This window comes from Pantherophis guttatus, chromosome 2, assembly GCF_059756535.1.
Source record: "Pantherophis guttatus breed Tessera chromosome 2, ASM5975653v1, whole genome shotgun sequence".
Classification (NCBI taxonomy): domain Eukaryota; kingdom Metazoa; phylum Chordata; class Lepidosauria; order Squamata; family Colubridae; genus Pantherophis; species Pantherophis guttatus.
In genome coordinates, this window is record NC_142064.1 from 22,996,143 (window position 1) to 23,018,791 (window position 22,649).

Below are 22,649 nucleotides of genomic sequence, written 5' to 3' on the forward strand. Positions count from 1 at the left end.
GGTTTCAACTACAAGTTCATAGATTTAGAAAATCTTATTTCATTGGCAAAATAATAAATCAAACTACAGGCAGTCCTTGTTTAGCAAGTGCAACTGGGACCAGCAAATCAATCAGCAAGCAAAGTGATTGCTAAGTAAAACTGTCACCCTGTTTATGATCTTAACTTCAGCTTTCATTTGCTTTATAGACCTGCAAAGGTCAAAAATGCAAAGACTGGTTTCAAAGTTACTTCTTCATCACTCTCATAACTGTGATCAATCACACTATTACACAGTTGCTAAATGACTACCTGTGCTTTCTCAGTAAGGCTCCACAAAACAGAAACATTCCAGCTTGATCAAATTAACAGCCAAAATGCAGTTCTATTTGCCTTTTCTCAAAGTAGTAATAAAATATCCTCTGGTTACAAAGCTTTAAATGCAGACACCTGATTCATACTATCATATGTGGTGGACATGCCCCAAAGCAAAAAAATACTGGACAAAAATGCATACATGGCTGGAAAAAATGGTAAAACAACATATTGATTGGAAACCAAAAATATTCCTGTTGGGCATTTTACCGGATAAGTACAATAAAAGGAATGCATATCTGATTTTACATGTATTGACTGTAGCTAGAATTGCATTTGCACAAAATGGAAAAGTTAAGAGAGCCCAACAGATAAAAATGTGATTTAAAAAATTATTAGAATGTGCAGAAATGGATAGGCTAACATTTACAATTAAGGAAAAGAAACTGAATATTTTTTGACCTGGGATTTATTTTATCAAAGGGAGATATGTTAAAATGGTTAAGTAAACATTAATTATTATTATTATTATTATTATTATTATTATTATTATTATTATTATTATTATTATTATTGTTGTTGTTGTTGTTGTTGTTGTTGTTATTGTATCAACACTAATGTAATAATTACTGTTATAAATATTTTGATTATTATTTCCTAAAACTATTTGTACCCAGACAACACACTGTTTAATTGAAAATGAAATTTTTATGTTATAAAATAAAAAAACTTGATGGAAAAAAAGGCATGTATGATGTATTACAAGAAGCAGGCGTACATTGGTTATGAAGCATGGTCCCAAACATTCTGAAAATTAAGTAAGTGAACTGGACTGCAGCCTCTGACCACCATTGTTCTTGGTATCTTGTTGGATCACCTGCAATTGGGGATAGGAGGTATTGTTTTGCAATGGTTCTGCTCCTTCCTCAACAGACAATTTTAATCTGCCATAGCAGGTGGGAGGAGAGATTGATCCAATAGCTACTACTGGGTAGAGTGCCACAGGATTCAATTCTCCCTTCCCTGTGTTTTAACATCTATAGTAAACTGATGGAGGAAGTCATCTAAAATTTTTGGATGTGATAGCAGTATCCTGGTGATGCCTAATTATACACTGCTATCCCACCCTGTAAGAGAGATGCAGTTGATGTTCTTTATTTTATGTATTTATCGTATTTAGAAACTGCCCATCTCCCTCACAGAAGGACCCTATGTACAAATAAGCACCTGGAGCCTGTGAAGACTTGGATGAGAGACAACAGGGAAAATCTGAACCCACATAAGAAAGAATTGCTGCTTGTACAATGTAATTCTTCTGGATTCATAACTTCTGCGTGAAGTCTGGTAATAGCCAGAACTTAAATTTAGCTCTGGGTAGTACAGTTGCGGTCTTTCTTACTGCAAGGATACCTAGCTATAGTAACTTATTCCCTCAATACCAACCAGTTAGACTACTGCAATGCACTTTACATGGGGTTGCATGTATCTGCAACTGGTCCAGAATATTTGTTTAACAAGTTTACCATTGTACAATACTTGTATGTGAATTGCATGAAACAGGAAAATATGTTATATAAAAAGATTTAATGGAATAAAATAAATTAATGGATAACCCCATTCAAAAAGTCTTGCAATTGTCACCCTGCACCTTCACTGAGGCGAATGAAAACAACTTTTTTTTAAAAAAAGTAATTCATGTCATTAAGTTGGTGTTTAACACTTAAACACCAATTTAATGATACCTAATCCAGCAATCCACTCATGTCTATGCTGCAAGGAGGGATCATATTAGCTATAACGGTATCTTAAAAATAAGAACCAAGGCATTACACTTGTTTTGTTGCTAAAGAAAATATTTCAATGCTTGAAATTATTGCTTCATAATCCAGAAGCATTTAAGTTTGTTGCATCAGCTATTCCAGTTTCTATAAATTTCAGATCGAGTCACTAATACCCTATAATGCACTGTAGTTACAGCTTTTCTCAGAAACTTAAAATGGTTCAAAATGCTATAACAAGATTACTTTAGTATGCCATATTCATTTTCAATTCTATATTTCTTGTTGCATCATACTTTTATTTAATATTTACTGCAAATAAACTAGATTCTAGGCCATCATTTATATATGAAGATACACGTAGATTCATATCCCCAATTAGCCAATACACTTAACCGTTACCACAAAGAGTTCTGTGTGGTATAGCAGTTTGAATGTTAGACTAGCAGCAGGTTTTAGTCCAAGCTCAATCATCAAAGGTAACTAGTTGGGTTTGAATCAATCACTTGCTCTCACCTTAAAGGGTAATGTTAGTGAAGAAAAATAGAAGGAAGGAAGATCATATACACTAATTTAAGTTTCTAAATAAAAAACAAGTTATAAATCTAACAAATACATTAAAGTTTATTTTATTCATTTGGCAATAGAAATCTGGGATAGAAAATATAACATATATGCTGGGGTTTATTTGCATGAGTGTGAGCAGCTTTCATCCCCTTCCTATAGCGAAAGAGTAAAGAAAAACAAAAAATGAGAGAATAAAATATCAAACCACAGCGAGAAATATCAAATTACTAAGAAAGAAACTAAGTTTGAGACCAAACCTTCTAAATACAACCCCAGGTTCTAGTTTACAGTAGATCCCCTTCACTTTTTTTTAAAAAAAAAATACAGTTTTAAAAATAATTTTTAAAATAAGTTTTAAGTCATCAATGCAGTTATTTTATTAAAATTCTGGAAGACTGTTGCCAATCGAATAAGACAGAACAGGATTAATTAAAATAGTCACTATATGAAACAGAATTCTATTGGAATAGATTTTGACTCTATGTTCATTCCTAAATCTTTGAATTCATGTAACTCTATAGAGACATGGGATTTATTTCCCACATCCTGGCATGGGACAGCCTCATCTCCTTACTTTGTGCTTATATAAAAATTAAATTGTCAGAGAAATTCCTAGACTGTGATTGTTTATAAATCATATTCAAGATGTTCTGGGGGTTTTTCTGCATTACAAAATGTTCTAATGGTACTCGATACTATTTCTGTCACCCATCATGTAAGTTTTAAAATTTAAAATCCATAAAGCTCTCAGTGAAATAAACAGTACATTATTTCATTATGCCTCTCTCTCTCTATATATAAACACACAACCATAAATCACTTTTGACAATGCAGAATTACTATTCTAACGTGACAGATATTCAAAGGTTTAAATTTATACGCACAAATTTTGATAATGAAATTGTGGCTTCCCATACTATCCATTATTTTTCAGTCATCCAAGAATGTCACTTTATGTAAATGTCCATTTTTTTGTGAAAATATCCAGGACTCTCTGTCCTTTGACAATAAACAAACAGAAAAACTTTACATTTTCCTTAACTAAAAATAGGCAGCTTAGAAACTGCATTTGGTTTTGTGAGGCTATCTAATTTAGGTGGAGAAGGATATTATGCATACTTTTAGCTATTTTTTTCTTGTATCCGATTCCATCACATACAGAAAAGTTCTTATAATTTTCACACGTAGAGCTAAAAAATAATTGATCATCCAAGCAAATTACTGCCAGCCCATCGACTGATCATGAGTCAATAAATTTGGATTTCTCAAGCAACTTGAGGATCTTAATGACTAACTACTGGCTTACACTCAGCTTGTGAGTTCTAAGTTATTGAAGCTTATTCAAAAGAATTGTAGGTGACCTGCATATTATATGTAACAATGAAAAGAATCATCCAAAAAGTTTGCATGGTCTTTCTCCATTTTTTTGGTCTTCCTTCTTAGGAAAGGAAGAGACGTAGCATATTACCAAAGCAGCTTACTCATAACTTTTATTGATTGACTTTATTTCAATCAATTTACATGGCCACCCATCTCATAAACACAAGTTAGGGCAGCTGATAGGTTAAAAACATATACCACTGATTTTTTTTTTAAAAAAGGACAAGGTATTATGGCAACCAAGGAAATCAGCAACATCTGGTTTCAATTTCTATAATTCTAACCCCACCCCCCACCCCCACCCCATGCCTGGGAAAATACCTAGATCTAAACAGCTTTCCAAAAGACCCGCAAGATAGAATCTAATCTACTTTGGAAGTATGATTTGATAGGGCAGGCACTGTGACAAAGAAAGCGGGCTTCTTGAGTTCTACAAAGCAGTACTAACTGATACAACCCAGAGATTAGGATCCCACAGAATTAAGACAACAATGCAACAGCACCACTTCTGCATCACCTGTAAAGGAATTTAAAAGTACTACCTGTGCAATTAATACTGCTAGTTATGCAAATTATCTTTCTGACCACATTCTGCTAAACATATCTAGCTTTCTTCAAGCTTTCTTTCATCATTCAAAGTAAAAAAAAATCAAACGTAGGAGACATACTTAAGCACTATTATCCAAGGATCACTGAACTGAACTGCCTTCATGAACACATATAACATGGACTATTTTACTGAAGCAAGTCTGAAGAAATAATAGAACATATTACACTATGCAGTAAACGCATTTGTAATAAGAGAGTAATAATAGAATAATAATACACAAGAGAAACAAAACATCCCTGTGCAATACATTTTCAGTATCCTCATAAAAGTTGTCAAAAGATCCCCAGAATCTACTTGACTTTTAAGAGACTTCAGTATATTTTTCCTTCAATAATCTAGAAAATTGGCATATTAATTGGACCTACAAAGTATCAAAATGTGTATCTAGACACAATCTGTGATAAATATTTTTTGAATTGTAGCATTTAAATTAAATGAACATTTTCTCTATTGAATGTCATTTTCTAAACAATTTAGCCCCAATTTAGATTTTACAACTGCAGTATGAAGACATCCATAGTGAAGTCCAGCAATCACTGCAGTAATGTCCAAACATAGAAATCACATGCCCTGTGTGAATAAACAGTATCTTTTTGCATTATGTCATTTATTCTTCAGTAGAACCATTTAGAATCTGTTGGACTCTTATGAATCTTATGGATTTCATTGTGCACTTCTGAATTTATCCTGTGCTATTGTTTGTACTACATATTTTGTCAGAAGCTTATGCGCTTATTCTAATTTTTTTCTGATAAACAAGACTGCGCCAAATATTCCACTCAGTTTACAAAGGATTTGCAAATCCTAATGTGCAGTACGCTAGAATCTATTATTTTATCTACCCAAAACTGTATCTAAAACAAATGCCATTTACTAGTGACGAATTGCAACTCTGCCACCCAGAAATAGCATGATGGAAACAGAAAAAACAGCCCTGTTCATCAATTTGGACCAATGAAGAGAAGCTACAGTTTATTTATTCCAGAAACAACATGCTGTTGTAAAAACAGTCCTGAGACTGACTAATATATACCTTCTGAGTTTTGCTTGTATTGTAATTTGTATTATTTTAATATAATTGATACTGCCTTAAGGAGTATGTATGTCATACTGAATATAAATATGCTAAATAACAAACAATGAAATAAGTTATACTGCATACTGATAGTTTTATGTTTAGATAGCATGCCAATAGCATATTTTACTACAACTATTTTAAGTCTAAAAGGAACATATATATATTCCTATAAATCATCTCTGAAAATTTTGAGTTTTTCAAAAATGTTAGTATCACGATACTTCCAGCTGCCACCTTGCTTTAATATCCACATCTAATCATGGTAGAGGACAGTTTTTGCCTATCTATGGACACTCTCAGTTAGGGAAGCTTTTATAGCTTATCAACAGGCGCAAAGGAGGCCTATTTCCAAGTAGACTGACTCACCAAATCAATTTGCAAGATGAGTGTAGGAGGAAAGCCTTCAGAAAGACCATTAAGATTTATATAGTGCTAGCATAAGCACTCAAACGCGCCCTTAACGGCTGCTAACAGCCATCAACAGCAAGCGGAGATTAAATAATGAACCTGAAATAGGTTAAGTTGCACACACAATCTAGGGTGGAGAGAACGCAATACACTACTTGTCAATAACCGGGTAGCTACTTGTTGTCCTCATGCTTCCTCCCCTCCACATCAACACACTATCTCAGCAAGCAACTCACCAGAGTGAAGCATCCCTTTGCATTTATCACTCTGCCATAAAACACCATGACTTTCACTATTTTTAAGGCAGATTTGGGGGGGGTGATGGGGGGGAAGAGAGACCGATTTGCCTTTCATCCTGTCAACCCAGCCTTCACATTCCCTCCTTTTTCAAGAGGCCCAACAAATACCAACTTATTTTAAGCAGGGTAAAAAAACGCCATTGTAGAAGGGGGGGGGGGGCGGAGAGAGAAAAAAAAAAGGGGGGGGTTGACACAACCAACCACACACACACACAGAGTATGCGAAAAAAAAATCTTATTTCTTCAGAGTTTATTTCTTCATGCAAAAACACGCAGGGCAGTAAATGGAAAGGCCGGGCTTTCCATTGAGGAACTAATTTTTTACTCCACAAGTCCGCTTCAGACACCGCAACCAGGCTGAATGAAATATTACTCACAGGGAAGCGAGAACCACTCCAACCAAGCTTAGTTTTAAATAAGGGAGGAGGAAGGAAGCGGCGGCGGCGGCGGTGGTGGTGGTGGGGGGGGGGGGAGGTTGGTCGGTTGGTTCGTCCAACCATCCCAAAACAAGCTTGAGTTTCAAATATAAGGGGAGGCCGGCGGCCGGTTGTGCGTTGGCAACCTTTCCATCCGCAAAAGGGAGCCGCTTCGAGAAAAGGGAGAAGCGGCTCCCCGGTGCTCCTTTAGGCGACCCTCCCTCTTCTCTCCCCACGGAGGACTCGCCCCACGAGCCTCTCTCCACCCTCAGACCCAGGCTCCATTCACTCCCATTCTGAAAATGGGAGCCGGCAACGCAAAAGAAGGAGGAGGAGGCGGCGGAGTGGGTGTTTATGCCCGGCTCGGCTCGGCTTGGTTTTCGGCAGGCCCCTTCGTTACCTCGGGTGAGATCGAGCGGGACGTTCTCCTCGCCGCTGTCGTTCCGGCCTGGAAAGGGAGGAGAGAAAGGAGAGAGAGAGAGAGAGAGAAGAGCAGGAGATTCAGTTAGTGATGGAAGCCGCAGCGGCGCCGCCGAGCAGCGGGGCTGAGGCAAAAGAGAGAGGGCGAAGAGCTCGGAGACACGCCGCTTTCGCTTCCCTTCCCCGCCCGCCCAGGTCTGGGCCTAGCCCAGGTTCTCCTCACCTCGGATGCGGAGGTGCCTCAGCGAGCGGGCGCGGAGACTCACCGCCATGTTTACGGTCCCGCAGTCACAACACCGGAAACCTTGCCCGATCTCGCGAGAGCGGGGCGGAGGAGAGACGCCGCTTGACTTCGCCCGCCGGACGCGCTCGGCCCGGCAGTCTGAGGAGAGCGGGGCGGGGCGGCTGTGGCGGCGACGCTGCTGCTGCTGGGGGGGCTCCCGGAGGGCGGAAAGGGACCCGCCCGTATTCGGCGGTGCCTCTCGAGGGGAGGCTGCCTGGAAGGGCCAAGAAGGAGGGGGAAAGCAGTAGCAGTGCAGCCGCCGCCACCGCTCCTCCTTCAGCCAGGTGGCGGGACCCGCATCGCCTTATTGACCGCGATGGGTGGTAATTGGGTGTGCGCGATAAGGGATTTGTAGCTCGCGTGCGCGCACGTGGACGGCTAAATTAGTCTACTTATCTCCTTTCTCTCAGTGGCTTCCTGAGAGGAAAGTGTTTTTTTCGATCTATCTATCCATCATCTATATATGGATATCAATATATAATATGTCTGGTTCTTTGTGTGTGTATGTGTGTGTGTGTACCCTGTTTCCCCTAAAATAACACATCCCCTGATAATAAGCCCAATTGGACTTTTGAGCCCATGCGCTAAAATAAGCCCCCCCAAAAATAAGCCCTCCCCGAAAATATTTAATAATAATAACTTTATTGTCATTGTATATGTATACACAGTATACCCATACAACAAAATTCACTAAGCACCCAAAGACCAAGCCCAACATACATGACAATCCCCAAACACCCCCCTCCACCACAAATTCCCCATCCCTAAACCACCCAAACATCCACACAACAGACCAAATAATGCTGTCCAACAGCTCACTGATGGTGGCCCTTTAGTTCATTGTTGAGTGCAATTATAGTTCTGGGATAAAAACTATTCAGAAAACGTGTGGTCCGAGTTTTAATTGTTCTGTATCTTCTGCCAGAAGGCAGCAGTCCAAAAAGATTGCGCAGCCCATTCCCACCATTTCCTCTGGTTAGGATTAGGGAGACAGAGCTGGAAATCAGGCAAGAGGAGCCCCGTCTTAATCCACACGCCCCAAAATAATAAGACATCCTTGAAAATAAGGCCAGAGGTGAGTTTCAGAAGATTCTGACCAATTCTGGAGAATCTGTAGTGGAAATTTTCAGTAGTTCGAAGAACCGGTAGTAAAAATTCTGACTGACCCCGTCCCCATCTATTCTCTGCCTCCAAGTTCCAGCTGATCGGGAGGAAATGGGGATTTTACAATATCCTTCCCCTGTCCCACCTACCAAGCCAGGCCTACCAAGCCACTCCACATCCACCAAGCCATACCTACAGAACTGGTAATAAAAAATTTTGAAACCCACCACTGAATAAGACCAAGCACTTATTTTGGGGTTCAAAAAAATATAAGACAGGGTCTTATTTTCGGGGAAACAGTATATGTTTCTTTGGAAGGACAGATATCGAAGCTGAAGCTCAAGTACTTTGGCCCTCAAATATGAAAAGAAGACTCATTGGAAAAGACCCTGACTTGGGAAAGACTGAAGGCAAAAGGAGACGGCAGAGGATGAGCTGGTTAGACAGTGTCATTGAAGCAGTGAATATGGGTTTGGCCAAATTCAGGGGGATGTTGGAGGAAAGGAGGAGACTGGCATGCTGTAATCAATGTGGTCTTGAACATTGGGTGCTGTCTAACAAAATGAAATTCAATGGTGAAAAAAGTAAGGTTCTACCTTTAGGCAGGAAAAGTCTGTGCGATATCTTGCTCAATAGTGGTGACTGTGAGTCCTAATGGACAATCACTTAAATATGAGCCAGCAGTGTGCAGCAGCTGCCAAAAAAGCCGACACAGTTCTAGGTTGCATAAACAGAGGGATAGAATCAAGATCACATGAAGTGTTAATACCACTTTATAATGCCTTGGTAAGGCCACACTTGGAATACTGCATCCAGTTTTGGTTGCCACAATATAAAAAAGATGTTGATGACAAGAGTGCAGAGAAGAGTAATGAAGACGATTAGGGGACTGGACTGGAGGTTAAAACATATAATGGGTGCTGGAACTGGGCATGTCTAGTTTAATGAAAAGAAGGACTAGGAGAGACATGATAGCAATGTTCCAATATCTCAGGAGTTGCCACAAAGAGTACAGAGTCAAGCTATTCTCCAAAGCACCTGAGGTGGAAACTAATCAAGGAGAGAAGCGACCTAGAACTAGGGAGAAATTTCCTGACAGAACAATTAACCAGTGGAACAACTTGCCTCCAGAAGTTGTAAATGCTCCAATACTGGAAGTTTTTAAGAAAAGATTGGATTTGTCAGTCATGAAGAGTTGGGTGTGACTTAACTGAGTGATAAAAACATACACATATGTGTATGGATGCATGTGTGTTTATATGTGTGTATTCTCTGTGTGTACATTCAGAAAGTATTCAGATCCCCCGTTCACTTTTGTCAGTTTGGTTATTTTTTTAAAAAATTTGATTTATATGCTGCCTTTCTCCGGAGACTCAGGGCGGCTTATAATGTGTTAAGCAATAGCCTTTATACTTTTGTATATTTATATAAAGTCAGCTTATTGCCCCCACAAACTGGGTCCTCAATTTACCTACTTTAGAAAGGATGGAAGGCTGAATCAACCTTGAGCCTGGGGAGATTCGAACTTACAGTAATTGCAGACAGCTGGTGTTAATCACAATGCTATCAGTCTGCTGAGCCATCAGGCCCTGTTACCAGGTTATGCTGTAGCATGATTCTACAGTTGTTGAAATTCATTTTTTTTCCCGTTAATAATCTGCACTCAGTATCCCCATAACGACAAAGTGAAAACAGAAGTTTAGAAAGGTCTGTAAATTTATTAAAAAGAAAAAACCTCAAATATCACATTGTCATAAGTATTCAAACCCTTCACTCAGTACTTTGCTGAAGCATCTTTGACAGCAATTACAGCCTTGAGTCTTTTGGGGTATGAGGCAACAAGCCTTGCACATCTGGATTGGGGGATTTTCTGCCATTCCTTGCAAATCCTCTCAAGCTCAGTCAGGTTCGATGGCAACTGTTGGTGGACAGGCATTTTCAGATCCCTCCAGAGATGTTCAATAGGGAGGTCAGGTGTGAAGTTTCTCCTCCCCTCCTGCTTATGGCAACTTGAAAGCTTTGCAAGTTGACATCAGGGCTCTGGCTGGGCCACTGTAGGACACTCACAGAGTTGTCCCTAAGCCACTCCTGTGTTGTCTTGGCTGTGTGTTTAGGATCGTTGTCATGTTGGTAAGTGAACCTTCAGCCCAGTCTGAGGTCCTGAGTATTGTGGAACAGTTGTCATTGAGGATATTCCTCAAAGTGCATTTGTGCGAGAAGTCAGACATATTTAGGATCTGTTTTATACATACATACATACACACATACATACATACATACATACATACATACATATATATATACACACACCGTAATTCCAGTTCCAGTAATTCCTAAATGTTAGGTTGCTCACAAAAATGCACTTTCACCATTCTTGTACCTGTTTGATGTATTCTATACTTACACATTCATCACATATTCATATTCCTTTACACAAAATGTTCATGTAATCTGTCTTCATTGTACTGGTTTTTGTTACAGGAACTGCTTTTGCAGTTATTTGATATAATACTGTCAAGTATTGTTTCCAAATGGCTCTATAGGTTTTGACTTCTTGTGTGCTACAGGCAGAATCCCATTTCTGTGAAATATGGGTGCTCATAAATATACTATAACATCTCTACAACCCAACAAATGTTCAATTTCAGCTGATAAAAGTCAAAAGCCTCAACATTTGTAGGTGTAATCTTTTTACCACATACATATTAGCAAATATGGCATCCTGCGGCCTGTTTGGGTTGAACTCGACTCCTGATGACTTCATAGATAGGTCCATGCAGGGGTTTTTTTTGTGTGTGTGTGTGTGGGGAAGAGCAAATGGTTTGCCATAGGTTTCTTCTGGAATGTTTCTTTCATTTTCTAATGTAACTTAAAACTGAGCCCAGGGCTCTCCATTTAAGTATTAATTATACCTGAGCCTAAAAAGCCACTCAGAAATAAATCTCAGTCTGCAATTTAAAGATAGGATTTCAGTATATATACCCGTGATGGCGAACCTATGGCATGCAACGCCCTCACTGTAGGCATGCGAGCCGTCATCCCAGTTCAGCTCTGCTGCGCATACGTGCGCGCCTCCTGCCGGCCAGCTGGTCGTTGGGTCTCTGTCACACATGCGTGGCGGGCAGTGTGTGTGCAGGGGGCACACACACATATGCAGGGGGGTGCGGGCAAGGGGGCCACACGTGCATGCGCAGGGGGGGCAGGGTGCATGCGTGGGGAGTGCGTACGCATTGCAATTTAGGGGTTTGGGCAGACAATTTGGGCGCTCGTTCCGGAAAAGGTAAGCCATCACTGATATATACAATACCTTATTTCTTATTATCCAAAGTAAGATTTTGTTTTATAGTAATTGTCCCAAAGGTGCTTTTGTAAAAAGGGAAAGGATTTTATTGGTTTTTTTCCTTGAAATTGTTTCACTTTTCATCCAAGAAGCTGCTTCAGCTCTGACTGAACTGAACTGATCAGAACTGAAGAAGTTCTGTTCCACCTTCTTGGATAAGGAACAAAACATAATTCAAAGAAAAAACCAAAAAAGTCCAGTTGCCTTTTTAAAAAAGCACCTTTGGGACAACCATGACCTGGATGATTGAGAATCTCCAGAGACACACAAGAATTATTATAAACCACAAGATGGCATTGTGATGTCCCTTTTGTTTTTGTTTTTTTGTACAATTTTACAAAGGATCAAACTCATCAGATCTGCAAAAATGTCTACTTATCAGTCTCCCCACCACCATAATCTGAAGTTAACTGAAGGAAATCTACTGAACTAGGTAGATTGGTAGTCTCTGGGGTTTTTTTTTTTTTTTAAAAGACATCCTCAACACATTTCATGCTGAAGGAAAAACCCTATTCTATGATGTTAGATTCATGCTATCTGCTGGATAGGACTGGAATCCATCTAGAGCCATGTGAATATTACAACTTAAACCTTGAAAAAGCAGTAATTGGGTTTAACAACTTTTTTTGAAAAAAAAACACATTTTATCAGCTGCATAAAGTATATCTCATATGCTAAGTGGTGTTTTTAAAAACATAGAAACAGTACTGATAATAACTTTTAAATGTAAAGTTTCTCACTTCTAAAAGTGTGGTTTTACCCTGAAAAATGACTGGTTTTTCTTTGAAAAATGTCAAATGCTTCCTGTTTACACTCTGTATAATTTTGCCTTAACTACAGTAGGGAACTTTTTTATGTGTAACATCCAGAGTACATGCAGCAAAATGAATCTGTGTGCTTGTGTGGAGAGATGGGGAGGGAGGGAAATGTGAACGGTATATGTAACATTTAGCATATTTTTTTTTAAAAATATTGTTAAACAACCCATAGTTGCTTAGCTTGTACAAAGTGTATACCTTGTTAAGGAAACAGACAAGCTACAATTAAATTAGCAGAATATGTTAACCCTTTTGAATGTATGAGCTCATTAGTACAATTTGCAGCCAATTCCATTGTCTCCAATTATCACTTATTTATTTTCCAATAGTTATAGTCTGCCCCAATCCTGAAGACTTGACTGTTCAGAGCAACAGACAATTATTATACAAAATTAAAAGGATATCATAAAAAGTGCTAAATAATATTAAGGGCTGAATGCATGCTGGGTTAAAATTGCTTTGATTTGCTTACAAAATTTAATTATTTATTATTATTATTGTAAACTGAAACCAGGCCTCCAAAGAACACGGTGACTGGATACCATCAACGCTGACACCAGCCAGAGCATAGAACAACTCAAAGAAATAGTTCAAGTTTGGAAAATGTGGAGAGACCTGGCCCATAGAAACACCAAATGTTGGATGTGTGGATGGATATCATCATCATATTATTATCTATTAAATTTATTTTCCATCCATCTTGCTGCAAGACTGATAGCTAGGTTGATTCCTTCAAGCGAAAGGTACTCTATAATGTATAAGTCATGAATCTTGAAAGAGACATCAAAACTCAGTACTTTTGTGGCCAGACCTGACAGTCATCAATCTCCATGGAAGGGGAATATTATGCTGTTTATTGTGCAAACACGGATTATCAAGTTTAATCATTTTAAGCTAAAAAAATAATTCAAAATTTTATACTATCACAACATCTCTCTTACAAGTTATCATTCCTTTTAAAAATATAAATTTGTATTTAAAGTTTTAAAAAGAAGATTAAAAACTAACACCAAGCAAAAAAAAAAAAAACCCAAAAGAAAAAAATACAATAAGCTTCCAATTTTCTTTGCAGCAAATACAATTATGATTACAAAGTTATTCTATAATTGCAACATAGACCTTGGACCTCCTTCAAGCTAATCATAGCCTTTATTCTAAAAACCAGGTTGATAACTGTTTAGTGGCCATGATGCTTGATACTGGTGGTGCCTATTTAAGAATAAGTATGAAGACATTTGAAATGAAGAAATATGACAAATAGCAAGCCACCATATAGAAAACTTGAAATCTTTATTTTTTTTTTAAAGAACAAAATCTACAAAGATTAAAAACATAATATAACGTATAACCCCAAACTCCTGGATGCCATAGCAACATGCTACTATAATTAAGAGTTCCAAGGATAGAAACTGAACATAAAAGAAAATATTAAAAAATGCATAAATTACATTGACTATTTTTTAAAAAATTGCCTTTAAAACTACCAAATAAGCTCATTCTCTAGAGAAGTCATATTCTATCTGTCATGCTAAAGATTTTCACATCTATATTTGTTTAGCTTGGAAATGGCTATGCAGGCTGGAACTATTGTATGAGTCAGGATCCATAAACTATGTAAGATTGTCCTAAGATCAATAATAATGGATCAGAAGCTGAAGCCTAGTATCCTGTTTTTTTCTCCTGTAATCAATGCTGTCTAAACATTGTGTCAGGCTGTGGGTGTATGGGCAACTACTTCCCTACTTTTTTTTCTTAAAATAGTTCCCCCACCACGACCCTTCCATTTAAGGAGGATTCTTTGCCACTGCTAGAAGGGTAATTGTCAGAGAATCCTTACCCTGCTTCCCCCAAAATAAGACATCCCCTGGTAATAAGCCCAATCGGGCTTTTGAGCACATGGCAATAAGGCCAAGCGCTTATTTCAGGTTTCAAAAAAATATAAGACAGGGTCTTATTTTCGGGGAAACACAGTAGATGGAAATCCCTTTTATCTAATCTTTTCAAAAAGATGTCAGACAAGAAACATGACTTGTTCATGTATACAGGTAGTCCTTAACTTACAACCACAATACACACCAGAATTTCCATTGCTAAGCCAGGTGGTTTTTAAATGAATCATGCCTGATTTTATGACCCTTTTGCCACAGTTAAGTGAATCACGTGGTTGCTAAGCAAATCTAGCTTCCCTCATGGATTTTTGTTGGAAGCTGCTGGGTGGGTCAGAAATGGTGATCACCCTCAGACACTGCAACCATCCTAAATATATGCTGGTTGCCAAGTGCTCAAATTTTGATCATGTGACTGGGGATGGTGCAATGGGTGTAAGAGCAAGGACTGCTGGTCCTTTTTTTTCAGCACCATTGAGCTGTCATTAAATGAATGGTTATAGTCAAGGGCTACCAGTAGAAGACTGAAATTCACAGTGAAATATTTTATTCTACAACATAAGAGGCCATCCAGTCACCAGTCCTGTATCTAATCTCTCCAAGTGCTTAATCATTTCTCTTTACCAGGAAGGTTGAATAGAGAGATGAAATGGAAAGAGAAAGAGTGGGTTATGGTAGGTCTTTGTACAATTATTTATATATGCTATATTTTATATTAGAAACCAATCACTATTGGGTATACCACACTGAATAGTTTGGGATGGGTCATGTTCAGACTGAAATGGGACTGTTCTCTTCAGTGTATGGACTAACATGTTCACGTTAGGGAAGGTTGCAAGCCAGAAGGTTGTATTGTTGTACTGTTTGGAGACATTGGCAAACAGAGTGGAGGAAATGAAGTTTGGTGCTGGAAATTTTGAGATGGATGGGCGAGTGAGATGTCAGTCTTCATGTCAGACACACCAATAAATCTCAGCTCTTTGGACAATGAAGACCACAGTTGGGAACTTGCTTAATGCAGAAACTCTTGACATGATATGGCTTGATTCAGGGGTGAAATGCTCCTGGTTCGGACGGGATCACCCGATCCGGTAGTGATGGAGGCGGGTGGTTCAAAGAACCGGTAGCAAAAATCCCTGCCCCCCCCCATTGCCCAGTTGAGCCGTGCAATCAGAGGCTTTTTTTTTTAATTTTTAAAAGCATTTTTTCTACAACCTCTTTGGCTGAAAAAATGCTTTTAAAAGTAAAAAAAAAAGCCTCTGATGATCGCGTGGCTCAGCTGGGATGGTCAAAGGCTTTTAAAAGCATTTTTTCTACAAGCTCTTCCGCCGAAGAGGTTATAAAAAATGTTTTTAAAAGGAAAAAAAGCCTCTGTCGATCAGGCAAGTCAGCTGGGATTGTCAGAGGCTTTTAAAAGCATTTTTTTACAACCTCTTCAGCTGAAGAGGTAGAAAAAGTAAAAGTTTTTTTTAAAGTAAAAAAAAAGTTGGCCACACCCACTCAGTCATATTACCCCCACCCCACCAAGCCACGCCCATAGAACCGGTAGTAACAAAATTTACATTTCACCACTGGCTTGATTGCAAATACGAATGAATCTGTACAGTATATGCCCAAATGATCTGCCCACTGCAGTACGCAGAAATGAAAGCTACCTGTTTTAAACTCTAGGTCTCCATTGCAAGTCTAGGTAATTTTGGCTATTTTCTTCACAACTCTCAGATTTGGAAGCATTTGTTCAGTAGGGTCACAAGGTTTCTTTCTACGCTGGTTCTTGCCTTGCCAGCTTCATTGTTTACAATCTGTTGTGCTGGGAGCTGTTGAGGGGAATGAGTAGCTGACACATGCCAGCCTTATTTTACTCTCCACATAAAAGTATTCTGGGATTCCTTTTGTTTGAGCTTAAATCCCATAAGAACAAAAACTGTTCTGCGTTATGTTTTTGCTGAAACAAAGCCCACCTAGAATGGTTTGGCAAGACATGTGAAATAGGTTTGGTTACTTTCAGTCCCTAAATTCTGCAGCTTTTCTGTTCTTAGACAATGTGTCTCTATTAGCCCATTGAAAAAAAATGTAGAAGTCTTGTCTAATTGAAAATGAGGAGAAACCAGAGAAAATAAGTATGTTGCCAATAGCACTAAACATAACTGTTAATAACTTAACAGTTATTAAAATAGATCAAAAAGAAGCAACTTACAAGTGAATCAGACTGTTAGATGATAAAAAAAACAAAAATAGGAAGAAAATGAGGTTGAAAAGCTTGGGTTATTTTTTCTTTGCAGAAATTGTTGGCTCTGAATTTCTATTTTTAGGAAGTGAGTGAGAAAACAAGGAAAAGTAGTGATGAGAAGCAAAATTCTCACTCTTATTTACAAATTGAAAACAAATCACAGGAATGTATCATTAAGAATTCAAAAGTGACATTCTTAATATCTTCACTAAAAGTTTATTCTAGATTTGATGTTTACATACAAGTCTAAGGAATGGTACAGACTAATGGCACTCTTAAAGGGAATTAAGATTCTACTGGCTGTTATGCCCTCTCTTTTAGAAAAATAGGCAGAAAGCATATAAATTGTGTGTGTGAGGAAGAGAGAGAGAAAAAAGAAAAGAGATTTTGTGGAAGAAAATAAACAGTATGCACAAGGCACTTCTGTGCTACAACTATTTTCAATTCTAAGTCCCTCAGAAATAATTTTGAATCCAACCTTCATTTTAATTTCTGCTGACTTTAGAATGTAGAGAACACATCAATACACCACAACTCAATTAGTGCCTTTCCCTTTAGCTTACTAAGAGTATTAGAGAGTACGAAGGGTATCATCACAACCATCCCATTTTCTCAGCTGTCTGATTGCAGAATAACAAATAATCTTTGAGCTTCAGTTTCATACAAAAAATATATTCTCCCCATCTGTGTTTTTCAGTACATATATTTATCTCCATTTTGTGGAGATTTGCTATTGTGGGCAGTTATATGAAGGAATGTTGATTATTAAAAACATAAACAAAAGCATCGAACTTTTCCCAAAATTTCCCATATGTGTTTTACTGGCATTCCTCATATTACATTTTAAAAACATGTGGGGTGCAATGATCATAATGCTGGCAATTTTGAGGCTGGGTGTTTTTCCCAGTAGCAGTGGGGCTTGGAGAATCAAGGGGAAAAAAGTTCTAAAATATATTTTAAACATAAAGGAAGAGACCAGCTCCAGGAACAGGATGCTGAACTTCTTCAGGGATATGGTAGAGCAGGGATGTCAAGCTTGTGGCGTCACATTGTCATCGTGATGTACTGTGACTTTCCCCCCCTTAGCTAAAATGGGGGTGGGAGTGACCAGCACGTGACACATCTGGCCTGTGGGTCACGAGTTTGACACCTCTGGGGTAGAGGAATAAGTTAGGACTGGCTTGAATTCAGGAGATAGATACAAAAACAGAATCATTATTAGGTTTGTAGTGATGTAGCAATTTGAAGAATACTGTGCCACTTTGCCAATAATCTCAAGAAAAACAGCAGAATCAGAAATACTTTGACTCATTTTCCCAAACTAGATGATGGTGTGAAACTAGCTAGGTCTTGGAGCTGGTCCTGAAATGGTACAAATCCCTTGTGTGAAAGTGCCCTAGAACTATACAATTCCCTTAGTGGTGGAGGAAGAAGGAGATAACTATTTATTAGAATTATATACATACAATCAGTGGTGGGATTCAGCCAGTTCGCACCACTTCAGGAGAACCGGTTGTTAACTTTCTGAGCAGTTTGGCAAACTGGTTGTTGGAAGAAATCATTAGGGCACAGAACCGGTTGTTAAATTACTTGAATCCCACCACTGCATACAGTATATACTAATACAACTGACCAAGTAAGATTGAGAAAGAGAATTTGTAGTTCTCAAATCAAAGGTGAAGTACGATTCATTGTACCCCACATTATTGCCAGGTAAGTAGACAGTAGTCACTGATCACTTTCTTTGAATAACTGAATCATGGTTTACTTACTTCAAAGATCCAAAATATACTGAATACTACATTAAAATATGTTTGAGGGATCCTTGGTGCTCTCTGAGCTTGTTTGTTTTCTTGCAGATGTTTCATTACCCTAACTAGGTAACATCCTCAGTGCTACTAGCAGTGCGAATGTTACCTAGTTAGGGTAATGAAACGTTTGCAAGAAGAGAAGCAAGCTCAGAGAGCACCAAGGACCCCTCATTTCAACCCTGAGCTACAAATATTCTCCTTCATTTGTAAAACATGTTTGGCTGGTCTGTACAGCTGTTCTCAAAAAAGCCAATTTTATTTTGGGGGGCATTAAGAAAGATGAAATAAAATGCAAGGACAATATGATAATGCCTTTAGGAAAATTTACGGGGTGAACTTTTTTAGAATATTGTGCATTATTCTTAAAAATAGAATTGTTCTACTGAAAAGGCCCTTAAAAGGGTAGCTAAATTGATCAAAAGGTCAGAGCATCTTCCCTCCCCCCCTCAGAAATATTCTGTTTGAAGATTTGGGACTGAAGTAAAAGGTTAACATGATACAGAAGGAACCCAAATATATCTGAAAAGTCAGGAAATTCAGAAGGGATAAAAAAAAACCTTTAAAAAATTGCTACTATTTGAGGTAGCAATTTTCTTTTCTTTAAAACAAAAAAGTGAGGTGGAGAATTACTACTAGTTTTGTGCTTTTTTTCTGTTTTGATAGTCATTTTTAAAGAAAGATTTAGAAAAATCCAGCTAGGTGAATAAAAAGGCAACAAGCATTTTGAAAGGACTTTCAGTTTTGAGGGACTGTGAGAAAACTGGGAGGGGAAATGATATTGTTCTTCTAATACTGGAAGGGATGTTGAGTTTTTAAAAAGCCAGGTTCTGCTCTCTATCATCCTAGTGTAAAATGGAAGACTTGTCTTAACTTTCAAATGGAGATGAACAATGTTTGAAGGAAGAACAGCCACATCTCAATTTCTGAAAGATCCACAGGAGGCAATCCAATAATGTGACATTACTAGAGGAGGCATGGTTCATTCTTTAGCTTTTGGGGAGATTTTAAGGATGGAGATGGGAACAGAAATCTTCCTAGAGATGAACCCTTTTCATTTCCAGTCTTAAAATCATTTCAAATCTTTAAAAAACCAACCAAACAAACAAGTTGAAACTTTGCTTCTAAAATTCAGCTGTTTTCCCACTGAATTTCAGAGGCACAACTGCAAGATATTGGTGGCCCATTTCTGAGTTATAGGAAGGCGGATTCTGCCTGAATATTACAAAAAAGTTCAATAGCAGGTTGGCTGCTTCCAATTCTACGGTTCTGTGGTACAATGACTAGATAAAAATAACTTAAAACATATGAAGGACAGGTATCACGTCTGTGGGCACATTGGGATATTTCCAAAGCCCATTGTATGAATATGAGAAGGAGTATTGTACGTGCAATTTGCTGATTTAATCTGTAGCATGCTAAATAGAATATTTTGGATTGTGTTGGGGTATTTGCAAAAGAAAGCTGTCAAGTTATCCCACACCCAGCATTGATTTAATAACGTTCTGATTTGAAGATTTGGCTGATGGTTGCAAATCAAGAACATATTTGTGTAATGTTATCATGCTTCTGTGATAAAACCTGCTTCACAGTCCAGAAACTGGTGGGATAGCTTAACCAAATCTTTTGTACATACACATAAATCCTAAATCTGAATAATAACTTTCTCTCTTGTATCCACCAATCAGAAAAGATGAGGACTGTGCCAAGATGAGGCCTGGAGCTAATCATTGTCATATAAATCTACGAAAGAGGGAAAAATGAAAAAACAAATCAGTTTTGGATAAAAACTTCCTATCCTTACAATTAAAAACAAACCTATAGAAAAATATTTCAGTTGCTTTCATTCTTAATCATTAGAATTCTATTTTATTTATATTGTATATCTTACCATCTGCAATATCATCATATATTTCTTCATCACTGTAAATTTAGAAAGAGAAAAATGAATTTAGTTACTTTACATATATTAGGAATGGAGAAGAAGCATTATTTAATTTTTTACTAACCCCCTCCTCTCAAATATAAATATTTTTAAACTATCCTTTGGCCATTCTGAGAGAGAGAGAAAGATTTACTATGAAATTATTGCACTTACTCATGCACTAGACAGCTTCTTTGGACGTAGCCATCTGAAAAATTAAATCATATATACATAGTTATTTTCAACATAAACTGACATCTCAGCTAAGAGAATCCAAACAGAAGAAAATTATAATATAAAAATGCTATTTATTATCTTTGAGTTCCATCTAAACCACATGAGGCATCTTGGCATCTTGGTGCAATGAAGAATATGCTGTATGATGACAAATCGTCCATCTACAGGATAAAGATCAGCCAATTCCACCCATTATAGACCATGATTTTCTCTATTTTATAGTCATGCATAGAAATCAGACAAAAGGCTTTTTCTCAAAACACTTGCTCTATTTTTGAACTGGATCAAAACCAAACTCAGTGATGATCCACTAAAATCATAGAGACAAGCTGCTCTTTACCAAATATTCCACCAGTTCCACCAGTTCTTCAATTCCACCAGTGCTTCCATTTCCCAACTCCACAAAAGCAGTTTGAAGATAACCCATAAACATTCATTTTTACCAATCTCAGAACTCTGAGAAAGAGTCAAAATCACTGCCTCACAAGTGGATGGTCCCAGATCCGGTGAAATGCTCCCTGTTCGGACTGGATCGCCTGATCTGGTAGTGATGGTGACGGGTGGATCGGAGAACTGGTAGCAAAAATCCCTGCCCCCAACCCCCCATGCCCATGCCCAGCTGAGCTGTGCGATCATCAGAGGCTTTTTTAAAAAACTTTTAAAAGCATTTTTTCTTTGGCCAAAAAAAAAAAAAAATGCTTTTAAACGTGAAAAAAAAAAGCCTCTGATGATCGTGTGGCTCAGCTGGAATCGTCAGAGCCTTTTAAAAGCATTTTTTCTACAACCTTTTAAAAGGCTCTGACAATCCCAGCTGAGTTGCCTGATCGTCAGAGGCTTTTTTTTCTTTTAAAAGAAAACAAAAGCCTCTGATGATCAGGCAACTCAGCTGGTATCGTCAGAGTCTTTTAAAAGCATTTTTTTCTACAACCTCTTCGGCCAAAGAGGTTGTAGAAAAAATGCTTTTAAAAGTTAAAAAAAAAAAAAAAGTTGGCTATGCCCACCTGGTCACATTACCCCACCTCCCACCAAGCTACACTCACCGAACCGGTAGTAACAAATTTTATATTTCACCACTCTCCCAGATCCTTCAACAAAACATACAACTTCCTTATCTTTCCTTTGGCTAGTTATCTGCATAGTGGTTCCTATGGTTGAGAATTAAAGACATGGCAAAACTCTCCTCTCCTTGGAAGACCTGCCAGGAAACCTCTTAGTCAGGAGATGAAACCATAACTGCCTATTAGGGTATGTTGAAATGACCTTGAGAAACAGGATGAAGAGCCTCAGCCGAGACAACCAAAAAGTATTCAAGGCCACAGAAGGAAAAGGGGTGTGGAAAGTGTTTCAGAAGGAGTTCTCCCTAGTTTTCTGGAGAGAGTAAAAGTATAGGAGGGGACGAATATTTAGGGCTGATAATGTCAAACAGGGACAACATAATGAGATCATATTTATAACATTTACACTAGAGCTTCAAAGTATGTGATGGTCTATGGTAGGGGTGAAATCCAATTTTTTCCCTACCGGTTCTGTGGGTGTGGCTTGGTGGGCGTGGCAGGGGAAGGATACTGCAAAATCTCCATTCCCACCCCACTCTGGGGCCAGCCAGAGGTGATATTTGCCAGCTCTCTGAACTACTCAAAATTTCCGCTACCGGTTCTCCAGAACCTGTTAAAATCTCCTGGATTTCACCCCTGGTCTACGGGCATGAATTTTTGCTTCATCCCATTTTCCAAAACCTGTACTTTGCCCCCTGCCACTCCAGTTACCAAA

At 38.2% G+C, this 22,649-nt stretch overlaps 2 protein-coding genes across 6 annotated transcripts in view; both read right to left on the reverse strand.

The window, feature by feature from the left end:
• RICTOR (RPTOR independent companion of MTOR complex 2) overlaps positions 1-7,850 on the reverse strand; it is a 47,609-nt gene extending 39,759 nt beyond the window's left edge. Inside the window, exons 1-2 of one of the 3 annotated variants that reach the window (XM_034440776.3) lie at positions 7,473-7,850; positions 7,230-7,277 (exon numbers count right to left, since the gene is read on the reverse strand). In XM_034440776.3, the coding sequence (XP_034296667.2) occupies positions 7,230-7,277; positions 7,473-7,521 (97 nt within the window). In that variant the 5' untranslated portion in view covers positions 7,522-7,850. The remainder of the gene's footprint in view (positions 1-7,229; positions 7,278-7,472) is intronic. The other 2 variants (XM_034440775.3, XM_034440777.3) reach the window with 2 other exon arrangements.
• Positions 7,851-19,186: 11,336 nt separating this feature from the next.
• FYB1 (FYN binding protein 1) overlaps positions 19,187-22,649 on the reverse strand; it is a 67,405-nt gene continuing 63,942 nt past the window's right edge. For 2 of the 3 annotated variants that reach the window (XM_034440779.3, XM_034440778.3), the window contains exons 17-19: positions 20,817-20,850; positions 20,610-20,641; positions 20,307-20,461 (exon numbers count right to left, since the gene is read on the reverse strand). In XM_034440779.3, coding sequence (XP_034296670.2) covers positions 20,442-20,461; positions 20,610-20,641; positions 20,817-20,850 — 86 coding nt within the window. In that variant the 3' untranslated portion in view covers positions 20,307-20,441. Of the gene's footprint in view, positions 20,462-20,609; positions 20,642-20,816; positions 20,851-22,649 lie in introns of all 3 variants that reach the window. The other variant, XM_034440780.3, reaches the window with a different exon arrangement.